General features: G+C 43.9%; 1 protein-coding gene across 1 annotated transcript in view; it reads right to left on the bottom strand.

Annotated features, from left to right (window-relative positions):
• Nucleotides 1–17,786, bottom strand: part of GRK1 (G protein-coupled receptor kinase 1) — a 97,592-nt gene extending 79,806 nt beyond the window's left edge. Inside the window, exon 1 of the mRNA XM_073614565.1 lies at nucleotides 16,765–17,786. Coding sequence (XP_073470666.1) covers nucleotides 16,765–17,466 — 702 coding nt within the window. The 5' untranslated portion in view covers nucleotides 17,467–17,786. The remainder of the gene's footprint in view (nucleotides 1–16,764) is intronic.
• Between the last annotated feature and the right edge of the window lie 6,102 nt (nucleotides 17,787–23,888).

The following is a 23,888-nucleotide window of genomic DNA, read 5'->3' as shown; positions in this document are numbered from 1 at the left end:
ACAATTGACCACCATGGATGTGAGACCCATCCAGTTAGGAGCAGAGTGCCTGAGTGAGAGCCAAAGTAAGAAAGAAAAAGGCAACTATTAACTGGGCTGTTGCAAAGGGACTAAACATAAGATATTCACAAGAGAGATGTATCCTATCCAGGAGACACATCAAAGCATACCTACACACCCCTGCCATGGAGGTCAAGCAGATGCTAGAACTGATGATGTAACAAGGATGATTAAAGTAAAGCAGCCCATAGATGATTCGTTTTTTTGTTCAACCAGGAGGTTGAACAAAAAAACTGACCCCATTCCCCCATCAACACATTCGAGTTGGATGGGGGAATCACTACCACTGAGCTATTGTATTCTGATAGGAGGAGACTACACTGATTGAGCAGCATTTATCTGACAGGTTGGTTGTAGAGAAGTCGATTGATAGATCAAGTTCTGTAAAACCACTGTCCCCATGGATTGAACTGGCTGAATTTCAATCCATGTATGGCTAATTAAGAGCATATGGGCTTCAATCATCTTTGTGAGGAAGAAAGATGGCACTCTCTGCTTTTGAGTGTGAATTATATGTGGGAGATTTACTAAAACTGGAGAGTGCAAAAACTGGTGCAGCTCTGCATTGTAACCAATCAGCTTCCGGATTTTATTGTCAAAGCTTAATTTAGCAAGCTGAATTTAATAGATGATTAGCTACCATGCTGAGCTGCACCAGATTATTGGTGCTCCAGGTTTAGTACATCTTCCCCTATTTGTCGGAATGTTGTTACCATTATCCTCTTCCATGGATTGAGAAATCACTTGCCACTTTAGGACAGGCAAAATTTATCTGCACACATAATCACACCAGTATGAGCAGACCCCTGTTGCCAAGGCAGACTGAAGACCCATTTCATTCTTCAAATCGAGCGATGACAGCTTGAAAGGATGCTGTTCTGGCTAAACAACAATTCTAGAGGACAATGGAACACTGTCCTTCAGACAGGAACCTGGATAGTATCATGATCTATCTAGGCAATGTAGTGGGGTTTTCTGCCACATTTGAGAACCATCTTACACTTGGATGCTGTTTTGGCCCAGCTGCACCAGCATGTCTAAAGCTCAAACCCAGGAAGTGAGATCTATTTACACGTGAAAATCAAGTTCCTTGGACACGTCATCCTCATTGGATCCAGTGGTTGCTCTCTCTGTGATAGAAAGCATTCACATGAAAGTGGGGCACTGATGTGTCCACAGAACATTCACCTGGTTCAAGAGAAAATCCATTTATCTGCACACATAATCACACCAGTATGAGCAGACCCCTGTTGCCAAGGCAGACTATCTGAAGACCCATTTCATTCTTCAAATCGAGCGATGACAGCTTGAAAGGATGCTTGTAAGAGAACTGTGGCGTTCTGGGTTCACTCGCGTGCACACACGTTCGGAAAGAACTCTTCACGCACGCATGCGTTCGGGAAGGACCCTTCGGATCGCAGACGTGCCAATGTGCGTGCGCAAAGGAATGGGCGCGCCCGCGGGAGCGCGTCCGCGTGGCCCTTTGGCGCCAGACAACCTATTTAAAGGACACACTGACTGTAACAGATGCTGACTGATCTTCAGCTGTTCCTGTATCTCTATCCTGTGTTGCTTGCCTGCTTGATATCCGTTGCTGAACCCTGGCTCTCCTGACCTTGCTCCTGGACTCTCCCATATCCTGATTTCCTGGTTCCTGATTTCGGCTTCCTACTTTGACTCTGCTCCTGCCTGATGATTTGGTACCTTGCTGTCCGCCTGCTTCCGAACCCGGCTATTCCTGTGACTCCGCTCCTGTCTCCTGCTTGGCTCCAAGCTGCCTGTCAAGTTTCTGCATCCCGGCTCCTGCGATCTGCTGTGACTTCCTGCATACCTAAAGTCGCATCATCTGTCTCAAGCTTCCTGAGTTACTTCCACAGGCACTCGTGTTCCTCCTTTCCTTGGGGTCCCTCTGTTCCCACTCTCAGCGGGACCCGGATTGGAGATACAAGGGAGGCCGACCTCGTCACTTCAGACTCCGATAAGGTACGTGACAGTATCAGTCAGCCAGCAATGGAGTCTGAAAGGGAGGCCTCACCTGTCATGGACATCTGCCGAGCAATTTCTGCACTAGCCCATACCGTACAAAATCTCCAAGAAGACTTGGGCCAGATGGAAGATCGTCTACCGAATCTGCTTGGTGTCTCATCTGCCCCTGCTCTCCTTGCACTTGTAAATACGTCTGTGCAGACTGACTCTTGCCTGCTCAAGGAAACCTCTCTGCCTCCAGAACCCAGAGTACCCTTACCGGAGCATTTTTCAGGGGATCGCAAATTGTTCCGCACTTTTCAAAATGCCTGTGAACTTTATTTTTCCTTGTTACCACGAACCTTCTCATCCGAGCATATTAAAGTGGGATTTATCATTACACTCTTACGAAATGAACCACTCTCCTGGGCTCATCATCTTAGAGAACACCATGATCTGGCCTTGTCTACCGCTGACTCCTTCTTCTCAGCCATGTCCCAGCTGTATGCTGACCCCTTCCTACAACAGACTGCTGAATTTACACTGGGAAGACTCCAACAAGGCTTGAGATCCGTGGAGGACTATGTAACAGATTTCCGTGTCTGGAGTTCAGATACGCAGTGGAATAAAGCCGCTTTACATCATCAATTTCGTCTTGGACTCTCTGACCAATTAAAAGACGAGCTTGCCCGAATAGGAGTGCCCTCATCCCTGGAAGATCTGATCCATTTTGTTATCCAAATTGACTGTCGATTGCGTGAAAGGCAATCTGAGAAAGCTAGTACCAAGCCTGCTATTTCCTCAAGAAATTTTGCTCCTGTCTCCACAATCACGTCCAGATTACCAAGGGGTCCCTACAAGAATAAGGAGCCCCCTGAGTTTCCCCGCAGAAGCTTTCCTAGACCACCACAATCTTCCTCTGAACGCCTCCGGCGAATACATGACGGACTATGCTTTTACTGCGGAGGAGCGGGCCATTTCATTCAAGCTTGTCCCATAAGACCTGCCAAGCCCACTTCTACGCCACCTTACATGTTGCATCTTCCTGGGAGGGATCTGCTACACCTCCCTCTTTCGCTCCAGTTTCAGTTTCCAGGGAGGACTATTCCTGTAACCGCAATTATAGACTCCGGAGCCTGCAGCTGTTTTGTGGACTCAGCCTTTGTCACTTTACATCAACTTCCTGTATGTACCAAGAGGCAGGAATTTACTGTGCATCTGGCAGATGGCTCTGGTCTCAAGTCTGGGCCTGTTACACAAGAGACTGTACCCATTCTTTGCCAAGCCTCTTCGGAACATCAGGAGCTGCTCCATTTGGATGTCATAACTTCCCCCATGTTTCCTGTTATCCTGGGGTTACCCTGGCTAAGGGCCCATAACCCTCATATTGACTGGCTTACCGGAGATATCTCATTTTCCTCTAATTATTGTCAGAGACATTGTTACCCGAAAAAGTTTGTTAACCCTGCTCCTCTCCTCAGCATCCACTCGGACCTTGAAACTTTGAAGTTAGTACCCACAGTCTATCTTGAATTCCTGGACGTATTTAATAAAAAGAGTGCAGAGAGCTTACCTCCACACCAGACTTACGATTGTCCCATTGAACTTCTACCTGGGGCAGAAATTCCCTTCGACCGAATTTACCCTCTCTCGGAACCTGAACTAGAGGCCTTACGCAAATACATTGATGAAAGTCTAGAAAAAGGTTTTATTCGGGCCTCTTCCTCCCCAGCAGGAGCTGGTATCTTTTTTGTGGAGAAAAAAGATCACTCCCTAAGGCCCTGTATTGACTATCGTGATCTTAACAAAATAACTATCAAGAACCGGTACCCACTTCCCTTAATTCCCGAGTTATTTCAGAGACTGCGCGGAGCACAAGTCTTTTCCAAGCTAGATCTGAGAGGTGCCTACAATTTGGTGCGAATCAGAAAAGGGGATGAATGGAAGACTGCCTTCAGGTCACGCTTTGGGCATTTTGAATACCTGGTTATGCCCTTCGGTCTCTGCAACGCCCCAGCCACCTTTCAACATCTGGTAAATGATGTTTTTCGGGACTTTCTTGACCTGTTTATCATTGTCTATCTCGATGATATTCTTGTCTTTTCTGACTCAATTGAGGTCCACTGTACCCATGTGAAAAAAGTTTTGAGTAAACTTCGTGAACATCATCTCTACGCCAAGGCTGAAAAGTGCGATTTTGAAAAACAGACAATTCAATTTCTGGGACTTGTCATCTCCGCTGATGGGATCTCCATGGATCCTCAGAAAGTCGCTGCTGTTTTGGAATGGCCAGCTCCTACAGATCGAAAGGCAGTACAAAGGTTTGTGGGATTTGCTAATTTCTATAGGAAATTTATTAAGAACTTTTCTGGTATTATTTCTGCTATCACCCTTTTGACCAAACAGCATGTCCCCTTCCGGTGGAGTACTGAAGCACAAACATCTTTTGAGCAGTTGAAAGCCTTGTTCACCTCAGCTCCCATCTTAAAGCATCCTGACCCTTCCTTGCCCTATATTCTGGAGGTGGACGCCTCTGAGATCGCAGTGGGAGCCATATTATCGCAGCGACAGGCCCCAAATCCCTGCTCCATCCTGTGGCATTCTTCTCCAAGAAATTGAATACCTCTGAGAAGAATTATGATGTAGGGGATCGGGAACTGTTGGCCATTAAAGCTGCCCTCGAGGAGTGGCGCTACCTGTTAGAAGGAGCCTTGCACCCTATACTCATTTTCACCGACCATAAGAATCTCGAGTATTTGAGAACAGCTAAACGACTCAGACCTCGGCAGGCAAGATGGGCATTGTTCTTTTCCCGCTTCACATTCCACATAACCTTCCGCCCTGGTTCTAAGAATGGGAAACCAGACGCACTGTCACGCATGTTCCATGATCCTGTTTATCCTTCCGAAGCCGACACCATTTTACCTGCCAAAAACTTTCTTCTTCTCCAAACCAACCTGACGTCCCAAATAAGAGCTGAGTTGTTGGAGCATCCCCCTTTCCAAGACTTATCTCTTCAACTCAAGGACGGGCTTTATTATCATAAAGAACAGGTCTTTGTCCCGGAGCAGTTCAGGGTTTCTGTCCTGAAGCGTTGCCACGATCATCCCTTGGCAGGCCATTTTGGGATTCACAAGAGTATTGACCTAACTTCCCGTTCTTTCTGGTGGCCAGACTTGATTCAAGACTGTAAAAGATACGTCAAATCCTGTGTGACTTGTCAACGCAATAAGACTGACCGAGCCAAGACTTGGGGCCTACTAGAATGTCTTCCTGTGCCTAAGAAACCATGGAGCAAGATATCCATGGATTTCATTGTTGAACTTCCCCCGTCTGAAGACTTTACCACCATATTTGTCGTAGTTGATCGCTTGACTAAGATGGCACACTTTTTACCCATGCAAGGAACCCCGTCTGCCGCTGAGACTGCTTCCATGTTCATCCGAGAGATAGTGAGGCTACATGGTATTCCCAACAATATCACTTCTGATCGAGGGGTACAGTTCACGTCCAGATTCTGGAGATCTCTCTGTGAAGTGTTGAACATCGAGCTCCGTCTGTCCTCTGCTTACCATCCTCAAACTAATGGACAGACGGAGAGAACTAACCAGACATTGGAGCAATATTTGCGTTGCTTCTCCTCTTTTTCACAGGACGATTGGTCACCTCTGCTTCTGCTAGCGGAATTTGCATACAACAATTCCATCCACTCCGCTACCAAGCAAACACCCTTTTTCGCCAATTATGGATACCACCCTTCCTTTTTGCCCGAATTACCCGTGGATTCTGCTGTGCCTGCTGTTCAAGATAGACTGAGTTGGTTCATCTCCAACAATAAAGTGCTTCAAGACACCATCTCTAAGGCTCAGGCTAATAACAAAAGATTTTTTGACAGGAAAAGGAGGGGTAACTTGAATCTGAAACCAGGAGACAAGGTTTGGCTATCCACTGCTAATTTGAAACTTAAGTGTCCCTCCAAGAAACTTGGTCCAAAATACCTGGGACCCTTTGCTGTAAAGAGGAGGATCAACTCTGTGGCTTTTGAACTTATCCTACCTAAGAATCTCAAAATTCACCCTGTTTTTCATATTTCTTTGTTGAAGACATCAGTACCCAATCCCTTTTCTAACCGGGATCCAGAAAACCCTCCTCCACTGCTCGTTGAGGGCAGTGAAGAGTTTGAGGTAGAAGCCGTTCTCGACTGCAGGACCAGGAATGGCCTAACACAGTTTCTGATTAAATGGAAGGGCTATGGCCCTGAGGACAATTCTTGGGAACCAGCTTCTAACGTACATGCCCCGCAAAAGGTACGAGCATTTTTTCAACACCATCCAGAGAAGAAGCCCTTGAGGGGCATCCGGAGGCTGCCCGTAAGGAGGGGGCAATGTAAGAGAACTGTGGCGTTCCGGGTTCACTCGCGTGCACACACGTTCGGAAAGGACTCTTCACGCACGCATGCGTTCGGGAAGGACCCTTCGGATCACAGACGTGCCAATGCGCGTGCGCAAAGGAATGGGCACGCCCGCGGGAGCGCGTCCGCGCGGCCCTTTGGCACCAGACAGCCTATTTAAAGGACACACTGACTGTAACAGATGCTGACTGATCTTCAGCTGTTCCTGTATCTCTATCCTGTGTTGCTTGCCTGCTTGATATCCGTTGCTGAACCCTGGCTCTCCTGACCTTGCTCCTGGACTCTCCCATATCCTGATTTCCTGGTTCCTGATTTCGGCTTCCTACTTTGACTCTGCTCCTGCCTGATGATTTGGTACCTTGCTGTCCGCCTGCTTCCGAACCCGGCTATTCCTGTGACTCCGCTCCTGTCTCCTGCTTGGCTCCTAGCTGTCTGTCAAGTTTCTGCATCCCGGCTCCTGCGATCTGCTGCGACTTCCTGCATACCTAAAGTCGCATCATCTGTCTCAAGCTTCCTGAGTTACTTCCACAGGCACTCGTGTTCCTCCTTTCCTTGGGGTCCCTCTGTTCCCACTCTCAGCGGGACCCGGGTTGGAGATACAAGGGAGGCCGACCTCGTCACTTCAGACTCCGATAAGGTACGTGACAATGCTGTTCTGGCTAAACAACAATTCTAGAGGACAATGGAACACTGTCCTTCAGACAGGAACCTGGATAGTATCATGATCTATCTAGGCAATGTAGTGGGGTTTTCTGCCACATTTGAGAACCATCTTACACTTGGATGCTGTTTTGGCCCAGCTGCACCAGCATGTCTAAAGCTCAAACCCAGGAAGTGAGATCTATTTACACGTGAAAATCAAGTTCCTTGGACACGTCATCCTCATTGGATCCAGTGGTTGCCCTCTCTGTGATAGAAAGCATTCACATGAAAGTGGGCCACTGATGTGTCCACAGAACATTCACCTGGTTCAAGAGAAAATCCATGTGAGTGTGTCTATTCTAGTTGATTGAACTGGACTCAAAGGGGGATGAGACCTTGATTCTACCTCTGACTTGGTATACGTCTGCCCTTCTGGAAGTACTGAATCTCATACACTCAATATGTCAGAAGACAGATACCATCACGTTCTAATTATGGGAATCACTTTACCAAGTTTGCAGTAGCAGTACCAACCTGTTACCAGACTACCACCCAGATGGTGTGAAGGCACTTCTGCCCTCTCTGGTGCTTTCACACCAGAGAGTAAGAAACAAAGGAATTGGGCCCACTGCTTAGCCAAAGTGGTTTGGAAATGCAACTATACAGTACATTCCCCAACAGGTTGATGACCCTTCCAATTTATGGTTGGCTGTACTCTCAGGTTCACAGACCTATGGGCAACAGAACTTAAACACACTTAGATTTCTGAATTTGGGAGTAGAAACATAGTCTCCCTAAAGTTCAACAACTTGTTAAAAAACAGTCAAGGTTGGAGAAAGAATACCTGGAACCAATAGACCCCTTTCACACCGAGCCGCCTATACCGTCGGCGGTAAAACGCCGCTATTTATAGCGGCGTTTTACCGTCGGATTTGCGGCACATTTCGGCCGCTAGCGGGGCTCTTTTACCCCCCACTAGTGACTGAGAAAGGGTTAAAACCACCCACAATGCACCGCAATAGTGGCGTTTTGCCGGCGGTATCCCAGCGCTGCCCCATTGATTTCAATGGGGAGCAGCGGTGGAGGAGCGGTAAACACACCGCTCCTTCACCGTTCCAAAGAAGCTGCTGACAGGACTTTTCCTGACGTCCTGCTAGCGCAGCGCTCCGGTGTGAAAGCCCCCGGGCTTTCAAGCTGGAGACAATGCTGTAGCTGTTTGAGGGCGGATTGCAGGCGCTATTTTTAACGCTATAGCGCCTGCAAAATGCCCTCGGTGTGAAAGGGGTCTTAAACATTCAACCTGGGGACAGAGTGCTAGTTCAAAGTAAAGGTGTACACCAGCAAGGAAAATTAAAAACACCAAGGCAAAAATCCCTTTAGCTGTCCATTCTAGGCATAACAGTCTACAGTATCCAGAAAGAAGAAACCCAAGAAAAACTGGGACGTCTACACAGTAAATTCCTCAAAACCATCATGTCCCACAGAGGTTTTTGAGGAACCTGTCCAAGTTCATGAGCCACAAATCTCTGCCACCAGAGGTTCTATGTTGGCTGCCTCTTGATTTTCCACCATTATATTTAGGAGAAACCATGGGTCCTGATAATATTACATAGCCCAATGGTCACCCAACGCAGGTCCATGCTCCCACCGTGGAACCCTCTGAACCACCATCCACTGATGCACCATGAAGACAAAGATGAGTCACCTCTTATCCCATAAGATAGAACTGGGACTCAACCCTTGAGTTGCTCCCAGATACCTAACATTGGGAGACCACTGTACACGTTGCACAGGATAAATCTGAATCATCTGCAAACTTGCTAGACAAAGCAAGGATGAATGGGGTGGAGTGTAGTGGAGTGCCCACTTACTTAGGATGCTCAGATACAGGTGCAGGCCCATTTCCCACAACTTCCTGAGTTCCTGGACACACCCAGGGAGTAATAAAATGCTCAGTTTCCCTCTCTCAGCAGCTCAGATGAAGCAGAGGTAGCTGAGCAAGTGATCTGCAGCCAAGTGAGTGGCCTTCTACTGTCAGAACCATCATGTGGCAGGCAGGCTAGAATCTAATAGCATACAGCTTTTCCAGAAGACCCAGCTACTGAGGGAAGCCCTGCCCTTATTGCTTTCAGAGTACTCCAGTTTTGTTGCAGTGTTCCTTTGTCCCTGGGCCTTGGGTCTCTCCAGCTGTGCACCTGTGTTACCAGTGTTTTACTGAAGTAGTGATTCTCAGCTTGACTGTCTGTTGTTATAGTATTATAGAGCAGTGGTGGCCCATCTATTAGGGGTACCTGAGTGCCACCCCCTCTATCCAACGCTGCCACCCCTCCATCTTCTAGCGATGCGGCGATGTGATGCTCTATCACCACTGCCACCCCCCTATTCATGCGTCCGACCCCTTTCAGGATGCCGGTGCCTGAATTACAGCGGGGTGGGGTTTTTTTAAGCACCTGATTAGAGCCAGAGGCTCTAATAGGCTTTTAAATAAGGTGGGCTTGTGGCGCAGAGCAATGCACTAGGAGCCCACCCAGGTGTTATAACAGCAAATGAATATTCGCTGTTGCAACACTGATCCTCCTCCTGGCCAATCAGGAAGTGGGTTTGATACCGTCACCCGATTGGCTGAAAAGATAGGCGATCCTATAGCATGCCTTGGAGGAGGGGAGGAGATGCACGGCCAAAGCGAGGAGCAGAAGACACAGGAGCCACTACCTGATGCCACCTGCAGCCTGATGTCCGCCGATGCCCCAATCCCCGCCACTCCTTGATGTCCCCCGCTTCCCGATGCCTGCCGCCTAGATGGGATAAGTGGACCGACCAGCAGACAGTGAGCGGGTAGGTGGGGGGGTTTGAGGTGCAGTGGGGGGGTTGTTTGCCGCCCCCAGACAAAAAACCACAAGCCGCCACTGTTATAGAGACTATGCCGTGCAGACACATGTTACCCTGACTGAGTCACAGAGTGAAGAGTCCGTGTTTGTGCAGCTTTCAAAACCCAATTTTAATTTTCTGCAGTGTATGCATTTTTTGCCATCCTGAGCCAGTTGTGTATTATTGCTTGTAACTTTGTACCTGTTTGGTAAATTGCAAGTTACAGGTACTCCATGTCTGATCATTTGGCTGATTACCTATTCTGGTACAAAAATATGCTTCCCTTTAAAGAGTTAAGACTAATATGAAGGCTGATCTTTCAAATAATGCTCTTCACCCAACTTAATCTGGTTTTGTGTCACTCCCTATTGCTAGAGTAACATCATAACTGATAATGCTTCATCTAGTGACTTAGAAAATATTGAAGCCATTGGATCAATATGACAGCCACACAACAGCACAATGGAAGATGTCAACAACATCAGCAAGCATATTTTTGTTTCCTCTTAAAGAGGATGCCCAGTCTCCCCCAAACAAATTAAAAGTCAGCACATACCTGTCCAGGGATCCAGTGATGTCTGCACCTGAGGCTATTCTTCAATCGGCTTCAGGTGCCAGCATCTTAGGTAAGGGCTTCTGGCTTCACAGCCAGCTTCCTACTGCGCATGTGCAAGCCACGCATTGCTTTCTGAATGGTCCCACAGTCTTCTGGGACCTGTGCGTGTCCCAGAAGGCTGAAGGGAAAGGAGGAGGGGGCCGAACATCCTCACAGATCGCCACAGCGACCCAGAAGTGGGATCGGGTACCTGTCAAAAACAGGTACCCGCTTCTCCCTCCCCCCCAAAAAAAAGTGCCAAATGTGGCAGGGGAGGGGAGGGGGATGCAAACAAGTGGAACTTTCCCTTTTGGATGAAGTTCCGCTTTAAGTATAACTATACTTTCACAAAAAATCATACATTTGCACTTGTCTCAGCAGCATTTGAAAAAATGCCAATATGTTACTTCAACATTTTCCTTTTTGGATTCCTCATGCCGCTCAATGCAAAGCAGGTCTCCTGGTTTCAAACAGTACCCTCTAGTGGTGGTTAGAAAGAGCTCAGTTACAGCAAATACCAATGCAAGCACATAGCCAGGCCAATTTATCTTCATAAACCATCTCATAAACATTTGATCAATAAAATAAGGTCTGTTGACATGGTAGTACATGGATACGAAAGTGGTTACATGAGCAAGTCCAGAGTGTAGTGACAAATGACTCCTCCAACCCTCTTCTCTAAATGGACTAAAGTTGTGAATGGTGTGTCCCAGGGTTCTGTCTTGGGGCCAATGCTGTTCAATTTGTCTTTTATTATTATTATTATGATGTAGCGCTACTCCCAAAAGGAGTCGCTGTAACTCAAATGGTTTTAGTACAGAGACAGCCAAGCACACAGCATTTTCTCTCTCTGCCTCAATAAATAGTCTACGGAGTATCTTTTATGCTTTTTATTGCTTGTAGAAAACTTGGATAGGATGAAAGGAAGCATGGGATACCCCAATGGCACAGAATAACCAAAGGACACTTTTCCTACTACTTTACAGTCTCAGAGGGTACTCTGCAGCGAGCTCTCCAGACTGAAGCCCCAGATTAGAACTTTTGTTGTGCTACAGCTGGGACCTTGTTAGGCATATGGCAGTGTTCCAGCGAACTGCCCTTGGGGGCAGAGCCCCCTCAGGCTATGGACTCTTCCTGCAGGACCAACTAACTCTGCTTCAGGCCTCAGACTTTTTATGGGTTGTTCAGCCACCTACTGGGCACAACTGCATGGGGATTGGCTGGGTTCCCATAAATATTTAGACTGCCCTTCTGCCTTTACTCCAACTTTAATTTTAGAATCCTCTAGAATGGGGAATAGTCAAACCAGAAGTCTGTGAAACATTGAGCAGGCCAAAACAATCAACAACTGCTACACTGACTATAGAGGAGCCAAAATTTGCCTAAGTTTACCTAGAATCCTATACTCTAATTAGGAGATAGATAGAGTACAATTATTCACTCCGGAGAAAAGGCACTTAAGAGAGGATATTATTACAACATACAAATATATCAAAGGTGACGTCAGTAACTGCAAACGCCTGTTTACTCTAAGATCCCTGAGAAGGACACACAGCCACAATTTGAGGTTAGAAGAAAGGGGGTCTGACCTTATATTGTGGAAACTGTTTTTTATTGCTAATACCCCAGGAAGTGGTACTGGCTGAGAGTCTCGACAGTTTCAAAAAATGTTTTGATGTCTTTCCCAGGAAGCAAAATATATAGGGCTATGGTAATTGCTTGGGAATAAGATCATCCACACATAAACACATGTAGCAATAACTCACGGTGGAGCTGCTGGTTTAAAGCGGGCTGTTACCGTCACCTTTGTTACCTCAATTTCACCAGAACCGGGTCTAGGGTCCCGTTGAGCTTAATACAAGACAGTGTAGGCACCAGACACTTGAGTATCTTTTCCAATGCTTTAATAACGAGCAACTGAAGGAAGTAGCAAGAAAGAGGTAGAAGGAGAGTTGCAGGGAAGTTCAAATACCTTCTCTTAGTGTAGTATCAGGAACTGGAATCTTGTAGATGAATGTACTTTCCTCTTAGAGTTCAAACTTTGCCCGCCCGGATAGGTTTCTCTCACTAACCTAGCAGCCGGTACGCAGCACGAACAAAAGTCTCTGCCACAGACTTGAATGAAATAGAAACCCGTACAATCCTCTGCCACAGGATGTAATGGTTTACGATGGATAGCAAACACAGAACTAGAACCTTTAAGCCGACCCGGCAGTACTATGTGATAGGTTAACTTTAGGATGCGTCCTCCAACTGAGTCACCAGGCCCCTCTCCAGACCACCAGCACTCTGCATGATCCTTCCATGACGGGTCCTCCCCTGGGATCTTCTCAGTTGTCCAGCTTCTTCCCATAGGACAGACAGCACAGGACCATTCCCTCGCCGCTGTGGTAGGCCCCAGACAGGCTTCTGGGCTCACCCACACGCTGCAGCAACGTGGTCCTCCCGATCGGAGGACCACGCGGTAGTACTCCTAACACATACCTGTCAGCCAGGAGGGCCAGCAGGTGGAACGAAAGACCCTAGAACATGGTGTCTGTCCCATAAATACCCTCTCCCAGAATGCAACTCGGAGGACCACCCCCACCGAATTATCTCTGGGACAGAAGAGCACTCATACGCTTCAACGTGTTGCCTTTCCAACACCGACCCATGGCGACAACGACACCCACAGGCACAGTGTGAAACTACATGCAACACAGCCAAACTGGAACAGAGGCTAAATCTGACTATGTATGAAACAAATAACCCACTAAATTTACCTATAAGCGGTAGATTAAAAATCTACCAGCGCACACACATAAGGAGTGATTTACTAAAACTTGGGCGTGCAAAATCTGATGCAGCTCTCCAAAGAAACCAATCAGTTTCCAGGTTAAGGCCCCTTTCACACGGGACAGATCCGTGTTGATCCGCCCCGTGTTTATCCGCTGCTCAGCGGGGATCGCTCCGTTTTCCCCAGCTGAGCAGGCAGATGACAGGGCGGGACCCGCACACTGTGCAGGGACCGCCCTGTCAGATCTCCGCTCTCCCCTATGGGGGATCGGAGGAACACGGACCGTCTGTCCGTGTTCCTCCGATCTGCTCTGCAGACGGATAGAAAAATAGGATTTTCTTCCGTCCGCAGAATCGGACGAGAGCGGAGCCGGACAACATCGGGTGTTAGCGGATGTACATCCGCTGACACCCGCTATCCCGTAGGGATGCATGTATGTCCGTATTTCATCCGAAAACGAATGGATGAAATACGGACATACTGTCCGCATGTGTGAAAGGGGCCTTATTGTCAAAGCTTAATTGAACAAGCTGATGTTAGAAACTGATTGGTTACCATGCACAGCTGCACCAGATATTGCACCCACAACTTTTAGTAAATCAAAACCATATCATGATTTTTTTGGGCACTGGTCAACAAGTACTATTATGTTCAACGCAGCCCTGATCCCACATATCGATGCCAATATTGTCAATACAAAACATAATATATAAATCACAAAACTGACTTGATGAGTCCAGAATAGGTACCCTGAACTCGTGAAACACTTATCCCGCCTTTGCTTTAAATACAATTTATAAATATAAACATAATTTTTTTTATATAAAATGCATTTTTTTGTATCTAATGTACCTTTGATCTTTGATACAGGTTATGGGTGGATGTGGTTACACTTACTACAATATCTAGAATTGGCTGAAATCGCAAATCTACTTACAGGATTTGCAAACATCACATGAATTTCTCAGAACTTGTATGAACCTTTGCAGACTTTATTGTGGTAAAATAATATTGCATTGTCACGGAAACGAAATTTTTTTTTCTGCTTTTGTTCACTTATTGCACCAATTAATTATTTGAGCTTAGTTCCACTAGATTTCTAGCAAGCGCATCAGGAAAGTACCTATGATTACCTGTGATTTTCAGTACAGTTAAATAGTCCTGAAAAATCTGTCAAAGGATATGGATTTTATTTGAGGTTTGACATTTTTAGGTTGAGTAGGTGAGGTAGTGGGAATGAGAAAGTAATTGAAATCCATATAATAAAAAAAGCAATAGAAAAGGTTTTATATAAAAGCAGAGTGGTTCATTTTCTAGCGTGATTCTCAAAATGTATTGATTTTAGGATAGTAATGTTATTACAGAGTGCACATTTTAAGAAATATAAAGGGTTAGTCCACCTTAAATTGATATTTTAGTTTTTTTTTTATTTTGTCTGTCTTTCCGTTCTCGGGTATGCAAAACCTGCTGTGGCCATTATAAGGGGTTTTTCCTTTCCCTGTTAGATTGTTTATTTATTTTATAGTATAATAAATGCACTGGGAGGTGCAGGAACACAAAGATAAGTGGAAACACCAAAACTCACAAATGGGCAGTAACAGAATTGGGAATTATGACCAAGAGATATTGATGTTAGAAACTGTGGGGTGACACAGCCCACCAGGCTCCACCTTTAACTTAAAATATCACATTTGGGTGAATTGACCCATTAAAATGGAAATTCACCCAAAGGTGAAAGTTCCACTTGTTTGCATCCTCCCTCCTACTCTTTAGCAGTTGGCACTTTGTGTGTGTGTGTGTGGGGGGGGGGGGTTGACAGGTACCCATTCCCACTTCCAGTCGGATCGCCGTGGATCTGTGCAGGAAGTTCGGCCCCCCTCCTTTCCCTGCAGCCTTTTGGGACACATGACAGGTCCCAGAAGACTGCAGGCCATTCACAAAGCGCAGTGTAGCCCATGCAAAGCTTCACTGCTCGTTTTCCTTAGTTAAGATACCGGCACCTGGACTCAAAGCCGACTGAAGAATCAGCTAGGGTAAAGACAGCGCTGGATCCCTAAACAGGCAACTACAGTATCTGTAGTTACTGACATTTATTTTTTTGGGGAGAGACTGGAGATCCTCTTTAAGGCATTTATAAACCCAAAATGTAATATTACTGATATGTGCCTGCTGTACCATGTACTTGTATGAAAAAGTATTCTGTTCTCTTTGTATCGCTTCCTTTGTGCGATATCTCTGGAGTTCCTGCCAGTCTTTCTCCTTTCCTATTAAAAACTGACCACACTAGGCAGGAGAACACATAGTGGTCAGTTCCTTAACTTTGCTGGGAACTCAGCCAGCTCTTCTCCAATGATCAGACTTATCTGACATGCCCCCCCCCTCAGCCTTTCACTGGGATGATCAGTGTGCTGCAGCTTCTCCTTCCCCCAGCTCTTATGCAGCTGAGAACAGAGGATATGTGATCACTTATAATAAAAGAGAAAAAAGGTATTTATAATTATTTTATATCTATACACACATTTTTTGTCTTTAATTTATATTTTAAATTGAATGGGTTATTTTGCAAGGTGAGGGTTTACATTCGTTTTAAGTGGCGTAATTTCTGCTATACCAGTATTCTCTTTAGAGCTAGCTATCAGAAATGAGCATAAATTGGATAAATCTAGCAAATTGTGATTTTTTTATTGTCCTAAATGATAGATTATTCTCATCTGTACCATTTAAATAATTTATAAAGCTGTTAAATATTCATAAAGAATATTGCATGTTACTACTGACCCTTCTGTTAAAACAGAAATTTCCCTTTTTTTGGTATAATTCTACAAGTTTATTATTTACTTTTATTTTATATACAAGCAGAGAGCTTTGCTCAGCACTATTTTTCTTTTCCATAATAGTCTTCTAGGAACTATATCCCATGGTTTCCAGTTTTTCATATACTAAAAGCCTAAATAGTTATGTATCAAAATGATTATAATCTATCCAGTTGGAGTTTCTCCCTGGAAGACTATGGCAAACATAGTTCTAGAATTCCCTCGGGACTACAGTTAAGATAACCATTATCATGTACTGTATATGGTAAACAGTAAAAATATTAAGAATTAAAACAAAATCTAAATAAAGTCCTCCTGGAAAGTATAAAATGCAAGTAAATTGTCAGCAAATAAGGAAATATTTTTGAAAAATGATCATGCTCATTACATTTTGTTTCTTTGCATTACATAAAAAAAAAAAAAAACAAGATTTTAACAGCATCATAACCAGAGACAAATTCTGTTAAGTGTGATTAACCATGACCTTCAAAGACTAAGCTTCTAAAGAACATCCTGGTCATATGACCTTAAGCCAATCACATCGCTCCTAAACACATATTATCTATAGGTGTGCTCTCTTTAAAAAAAAACATAATCAGTTGACATATTATGTTTGCAAAAATCAAACACTTACATCCAATCCCTTTCTTTTCTTCAAACGTTTCTTGTTGAGTTTCTTGCAGGCATACATTTTTCCTGTTGCTCTCATTTGAGAAGCTGAGACCTCCCCAAATCCACCTTTGCCAAGAATTCTAAAGTCCATGAACCATTCCTCTCCAATGGGCTGAGCTTCTAGCCATTTCCACTGAAGAAATTTGGAAAAATATTTTCCCTCCTTGTACAGTGGAAAAGCATTTTCTTTTAAATAATCCAAAGTAGATTGAAGTAGGTCTTTAAAGAGCCCATCCGGGACCTTGGAATACTCCTCAACTACTGGTGCAATTTTTTTCTCATCTAAATAAACACAAAAATACTTTGAATGTGGATCAAGATGTTTGTTGATGATGCCAGTAGCTTTTCGCAATCGGTCCTCATCCTCTGCAACATCGTAATCCTCAATATCACCCCAAATGTCCAGAGCTGGTACAAATTGCTCCACAGTTTCCAAAAACTCCTGAAACAACTTCTTTCCAATGGGTTGCTTGACACAAATATTGTCAAATTCCAGATCAAGCTGATCCTTCAGATGTTCACACTCTGATAGTGGAGGCAATTTAAGCTTGGCACGAAACTTCTTATTTCTTGTAATTTGAGGGTTGAAGCCCCCATCAAAGCTGCCGCGAGCTGTAATATATGCTGAGTTGGCTACCACTGTTTCCAAAGCCCCAAAATCCATCTTTGATTGTTTAGTCTCCTGGACCAAACATGAACCACTTGGTAGCTAGAGAAAGCAAATCTTGACTGAAAGGAAGTCCAGCCCACACTGCAATCAGCGCTTCCAGGCTTAGCAAAATCCCCTTGAATTATGGACTAAGGACTTCAATCGGGTACTGCATGTCTGTGATACTGTGCATGAAAAAAGAGCAGGCACACAAGCTCATGACCTAAAATCCTTAGATAAATGTAAAAAATACAAAAATGAAAACAAAAAGCAAGATGGAAAATCACCCCAGATGTGCAACAGTAATTCAGAGCTTGAGTGATATAATGCAAGAATGTCTGTCTTAAAGAGATAACTAAATAACAGGTGAGAAACTAATACGCCTGAGTCAACACCTCTATAAACTCTTTATCCACTTAGATAGTTAATGCGACTCTCTTTCTCCCTCTCTCTCCATCATTATCTCTTAAATTTACTCTGTTGTCTGAGCCACATAAATAAAACACTATTTATTATTTCAGATATTTCCTGCAGGCTCGCTATGTTGCTCTGCAAAAAAAAAAAAAAATTAAATAATAACTTACTGCTGGACCAATACAATGACATTATATATACGGGATAAATTATTATTATTACTACAATTGATCATATTAGCTACATGTGCTTTTTAGCTAAAAAGACTGTTTGCTAGCATTCGACATTCAATTCTTTTCAGGAGAAAGGCATATATTTATTCTGAGTTATAGATGAATTTAATGGGGAAGGAAGAAAGGAAAATAAACAGCATTGTGTTCATCTTGCAAAGACAAGCCAGTTCTCTTGTGGTGATGGAAATAGGATTACAGTCTTTACAGACATATATAAAACAAAATCTCCAGATTAGTGCATGCCTTCTAGAGTGTGTGTTACAGAGCAAATTGGTGACACTGAATTCCAGTAGCTTCTAGTGACTGTATCTATAGGCCACAAATGTTACAGAGGTGTGTGATATAATTCCTACACTTGGGGGTGACTTACACAAATCTGAAATCACAATCTTTATTAACAGCAAAAACATGACAGTATGCAGAAAATATATTGTGCAATGAGGCCTGAAAAATAAAGTGAAGATGTTGTGTTTTAATACATATAAGGTAAACAAATATGTTTAAAAATGTAAGTGTAGAGGCCCTGCCTTAAACTGGGGTATCCCTAGTCTAAATTTAAGTTGGCCAGGGAGAGAAGGGTTGGGACTTTGAATGAGACGCACAGCACATAGGGGCTGGCACCTCCATCTCTATTAATTGCAAAAGAGGAAAGGTTGGATTCATGTTTGCAAATTTCATACATGTAATAAACCCTTAATAAAAGATTCAATGCAATCGTAAAAAAGCTATAGCTTGTAAGTATAGAATTGGAGCTAATAATATGAGTAGATAAACAATACAATAAATACAATATTAGCAAAAATGCGTGTGTATGTCAAACATACATGTATGAAATTTGCAAACATGAATTCAACAGTTTTGTTAAGGTTGTTTACCAATAAACTTATTCTAACATCAATACTTTGCATTGAATCACTGTATGACTAAATACATATGGTCATCCCATGTGTCCCACACCCTCCACATATCTACTGTTTAGCGTGCACCACATTCAAAGTCCCAACCTTTCCTCTTTTGCAATTTAAGTTGGCCATACCTAGGTTTTCGGAAATTCATACAAAAATGCGTACCAAAATTCTCAGTACATTTAATGACTTGATAAGTGTTGTTTAAAATACTTTAAAATGTTATTTGCTGTTAACATTGAATTTTGGAATGAACAAACTTTCCAAACGAAAACCACATTCACTGTTGAAATTTCATTTCTTCGAGAAAAAATTTACATCTTGTAATTTGTTCATTTTAACCATTACAAATTCAAACGAACAAATGTTCCTAAAATTAAAACTGTCGTTCCATCTTTAGTGTTTAGAGCTAGATGGTAAAGCTGGCGATACACTAGTAGATTTTTTAACAAACATTTGTAGGAATATTCCACATTTCATTTGCTTTTATTATTCGATTTTTAAACAAATGGACTTTACTGAATAAAAAATGGAAAACTGTATCAAGAACTAAACGTAATTTTACTTTCCTGGCACCAATCCATGTTGGCGCCAGGAAGCTGAATTCATTGTTAGAAATTTGTTTGAGGAAAAATTTCCATTCTGTTCCCCCTCCAAACTTTCTGATTATTGCAGTTAAAAATGAATGTCGATTCGACCCCACTCATGATTAGAAAATTGAACAAACGTTCTTGAGACAAAAATTTTATAAATGGAATTCTACTGTTGTATAGACAGCTTAAGCCAGCCTGAGCTTTGTTTATGTAATCTGGGTTTGTTGGGTTTCTCCTAAGCCCAAGGACATTGAGTCTTCTTGCTACTGTTGAGTGTTCTCCAGTAGGTAGAGTGAGAAGATACAGTGCCTTGCAAAACTATTCACCCCCCTTGGTATTTTTCGTTGTTTTCTTGCCTCACAACCTGGAATTAACATGGATTGTTTGAGGATTTGCATCATTTAATTTACAGAACATGCCCACAACTTTGAAGATATTTCACAGCTCCAAGTCGCTTTTGTATAAGTCTCTATGAGTTTGCCACATCTTACCACTGGGATTTTTGCCCATTCCTCCTTGCAAAACTGCTCCAGCTCCTTCAAGTTGCATGGTTTGCGCTTGCGAACAGCAATCTTTATGTCTGGACACAGATTTTCTATTGGATTGAGGTCTGGGCTTTGACTAGGCCATTCCAACACATTTACATGTTTTACATGTTTTCCCTTAAACCACTCAAGTGTTGTTTTAGCAGTGTGTTTGGGGTCATTGTCCTGCTGGAAGGTGAACCTGCTGGAAGGTGAACCTGTACACACAGAGTGGTACAGGTCTTGCTCAAGAATATCCCTGTATTTAGCACAATCCATCTTTCCCTCAACCCTGACCAGTTTCCCAGTCCCGATTGCTGAAAAACATCCCCACAGCATGATGCTGCCATCACCATGTTTCACTGTGGGGATGGTGTTCTTTGGATGATGTGATGTGTTGGGTTTGCGCCAGATATAGCGTTTTCTTTGATGTCCACAAAGTTCAATTTTAGTCTTATCAGACCAAAGCACCTTTCTCCATACATTTTGGGGATCTCCCACATGCCTTTTCGCAAACACAAAACGTGCCATTTTGTTTTTTGCTGAAAGTAATGGCTTTCTTCTGGCCACTCTGCCATAAGGCCCAACTCTATGGAGCATATGGCTTATTGTCGCCCTATGTACAGATACTCCAGTCTCTTAGGTCTCTGTGCTGTCTCTCTGATTTTAAGACCTCCTTGCCCTGTCCATGAGTTTTGGTGTGCGACCATCTCTTGGCAGGTTTGCTGTTGTGCCTTGTTCTTTCCATTTGGTTATGATAGATTTGATGGTGCTTCTAGGGATCATCAAAGATTCCAATATTTTTTTATTACCTAACCCTGACTTGTACTTCTCAACAACATAGTCCCTTACTTGTTTGGAGAGTTTCTTGGTCTTCATGGCAGTGTTTGGTTAGTGGTGCCTCTTGCTTAGGTGTTGCAGCCTCTGGGGCCTTTCAAAAAGGTGTGTATATGTAATGACAGATAATGTGATACTTAAATTGCACACAGGTGGACATCGTTTCACTATGTGACTTCTGAAGGTAATTTGTTGCACCAGAGCTTTTTATGGGCTTCATAACAAGGGGGGTGAATATATACGCACATGCCAATTATCAGTTTTTTATTTCTGAAAAATAGTTTTATGTATATATTTTTCTAATTTTACTTCACCAACTTAGACTATTGTGTTCTGATCCATCACATATAATTCAGATTTAGTGCTGCATGGAGGTGATCAGGTGGCACTCAATCACTTCTACCATATAGGCAACATTTGGTTTGTCAGATTTTACACACGTGTGTAAAACCCCACTGCTGCCTACATGTGACATATGTCGGTGGAAGTGAAAGGGTCCACAACTGGCTCATGAGAGAGGTGTGGAAAGTTTTCACCTGGTCTGTGGAGAGGCCAAAGCTACTGAAAGGTAGTCATCCCTCCAACAGAGTTCACAGGATCCTGTGTAAAGGCATAAAGACGCTAGAAGATAGTACTAAGCAGGGGGATAGTTGGTGCTGTTTTTAGGTTCCTCTGACCCTAACCCTCTCTCCCTAGACAATTTAGCCAATTAACTGCAACAAAAAAAAGACTGCAGGATCTGAAGTCTGTCTATCTGTTGCTGTGAGTGGGTCACTGCTTGGGAGCAGCTACAAGGTAGGTCAGCATTAGGAAAGCTACGAGAGTCCATTAAAATCCAGGCCTCATGCACACAGAGCACTTATAAGTGTCAAGCACTTGGACATTCATTTTTTTCCTTGGCTAGAATAATAATTTATTCTGGCTATTGCAATTAATTAACACTGAAGCGCTTGATGCACCTAGCATTAACAGGCATTTAGACGCATTTACAAGCATCAACCATTTTTTCTGACAAAACACTGCTGCGCCTGGATGTGCTAGCAGTGGGGGTTTTTTTCTGCCTTTAAATGCCTCTGCTTCTAAACTCCTCTAAACCTCTATGTGCACCCCTAACCGCAGCATTAAAAATGTCTAGTGTGAATGAGGTCTAAATTGCTATATAAGTGTAGCGCTACCCCTTGAGGAGCCGCTTAATGTATGTTTGATTCTGCACCCTGCCTCTCAACCCCAAGAACGGTCTCAACCCCTCCGGTACACCTGCTTGGTAATATTACAATGGGACAGGTGCTCAATATGCTCCAAAACCTATATTAAACTCCTTCCCACTGAATCCCCAATACACACACACCAAACCGTCATAATATAATGTTACTTACAAACAGCAGTACAATGCAATATTTAGCCGGTGCTCAAGGGCTCCCCCTAGTAATTCAGTGTCCCAACTACAAAATAGAACCTACTTTGCAGTAAATGATAAGAGTTCCTTGTCTTCTGATATCTTCAGCTAGCCTTTAGTTTAAACTGCAGTATTTGTATTCCAACATGGAAACGGATAGAAAGTAAACTGTAGAATAAATTATACGTTGATAACTGTTTAACTGAAGAAATAGAGCACTTGTAACACTTCCTCCTTATCTGTGAGTGTAATACAGTACTGACTTTACAGCACAGCACAGACCCTAGAATTCAGCTGTGTGTGGCCTGTGAATAGGCAGGATCACTTTTGTCGGACTACAAGTCTCACCAGCAGTCTGTAAATAACTCACTCAGCAAACAGTGCACTTTACTGAAATGGGCAGGTGCCCTCTCACCACAATAGACCCAGAGGCTGTGAGGCTCCGTCCAGGCTCCCCTCTTCCTGTCTCAATCTGATGAAAAATGGCGCCACCACGCTGAACCGCTCCTCCGGATGGCTGGGATGCAGGAAACTTCCAGATGTCCTTACACACCGATCCGCTTGCTAAGCTGGCCAGGCTGTACTCTGAAGTCCCTCAGAGGCTGGCAATCCCACTCCGCGCCGTGTAGGCCGCAGTCTTTTGATCACACACACACAGACCTCCCTGCTGGTTGTTGAATGGCGTCCAGAGAGGCCAAAAGATGGCTGCGCTTGTCCTTTTATCTGTTTACCCAGCAGGCTGTTCTATGACTTGGCATTGTGGGTCTGTGACTTGGCGTTGTGGGTTCAGTATTTCCCAAACTGAGTTAACAACATGAGTCACTTCCTCATCAAACTACATATCCCACAATGCATAACTGTTTACCTCTTAAATGAAGAAAAGTTCCTGATAAAGTTTCAGTGGTCACTAGAGGGAGCCAAACACTTACTTAAGAAACAATACATTACTTAACATGATAACTTTGATAGCAAACCCCTGTGCTACACACTCCCCCCACTTGAAATCTTTGGTCCCCAAAGACAGTAAAAGTTTGTGACCTGTTACATGCTTTTATATACAAGCGGAGAAATAAGTTAATGCACACATGACAACAAACAAGTTGCATTTTCATAAGAAGAGTTCAAACTCAAACAGCTCATATCATGACACAGAGCTGACAGAGGAGCCTCCCACCAATTGTCATAAGAAGGGAGGCTGTTCTGTCCACTTGCTACTGACACCGAAGTGTCCTGTATAGATGTGTCGGGGGTGAGATGGGGTTGTCCTCCACCAAATCAGCGGTGGAAGGACCAGGCACTTCAGGAGTCCTTTTTGAAAGAAGACAAATCTCCTCAGAGCCTTCACCCAGAGTGTTATAAGTTAGTCTCTTGGGTGGGTGAATAACTCTCTACGCTCTCTGTTCTTTATGTTCTGGTGTTACAGGCACACTGGTATCATCTTCATTAATTTAGAGTAAGTGCGGAGGTTACTCGAGCCCTGGGCCCGAAACTGTAGCACAATGGGATCCAGTGGCTGCGCTCCTCTGATCATCTGA

The sequence above is a fragment of the Aquarana catesbeiana genome, linkage group LG02, assembly GCF_042186555.1.
Source record: "Aquarana catesbeiana isolate 2022-GZ linkage group LG02, ASM4218655v1, whole genome shotgun sequence".
Classification (NCBI taxonomy): domain Eukaryota; kingdom Metazoa; phylum Chordata; class Amphibia; order Anura; family Ranidae; genus Aquarana; species Aquarana catesbeiana.
Note: the sequence above shows the minus strand (reverse complement) of the source record. Positions and strands in the feature narration are given on the sequence as shown.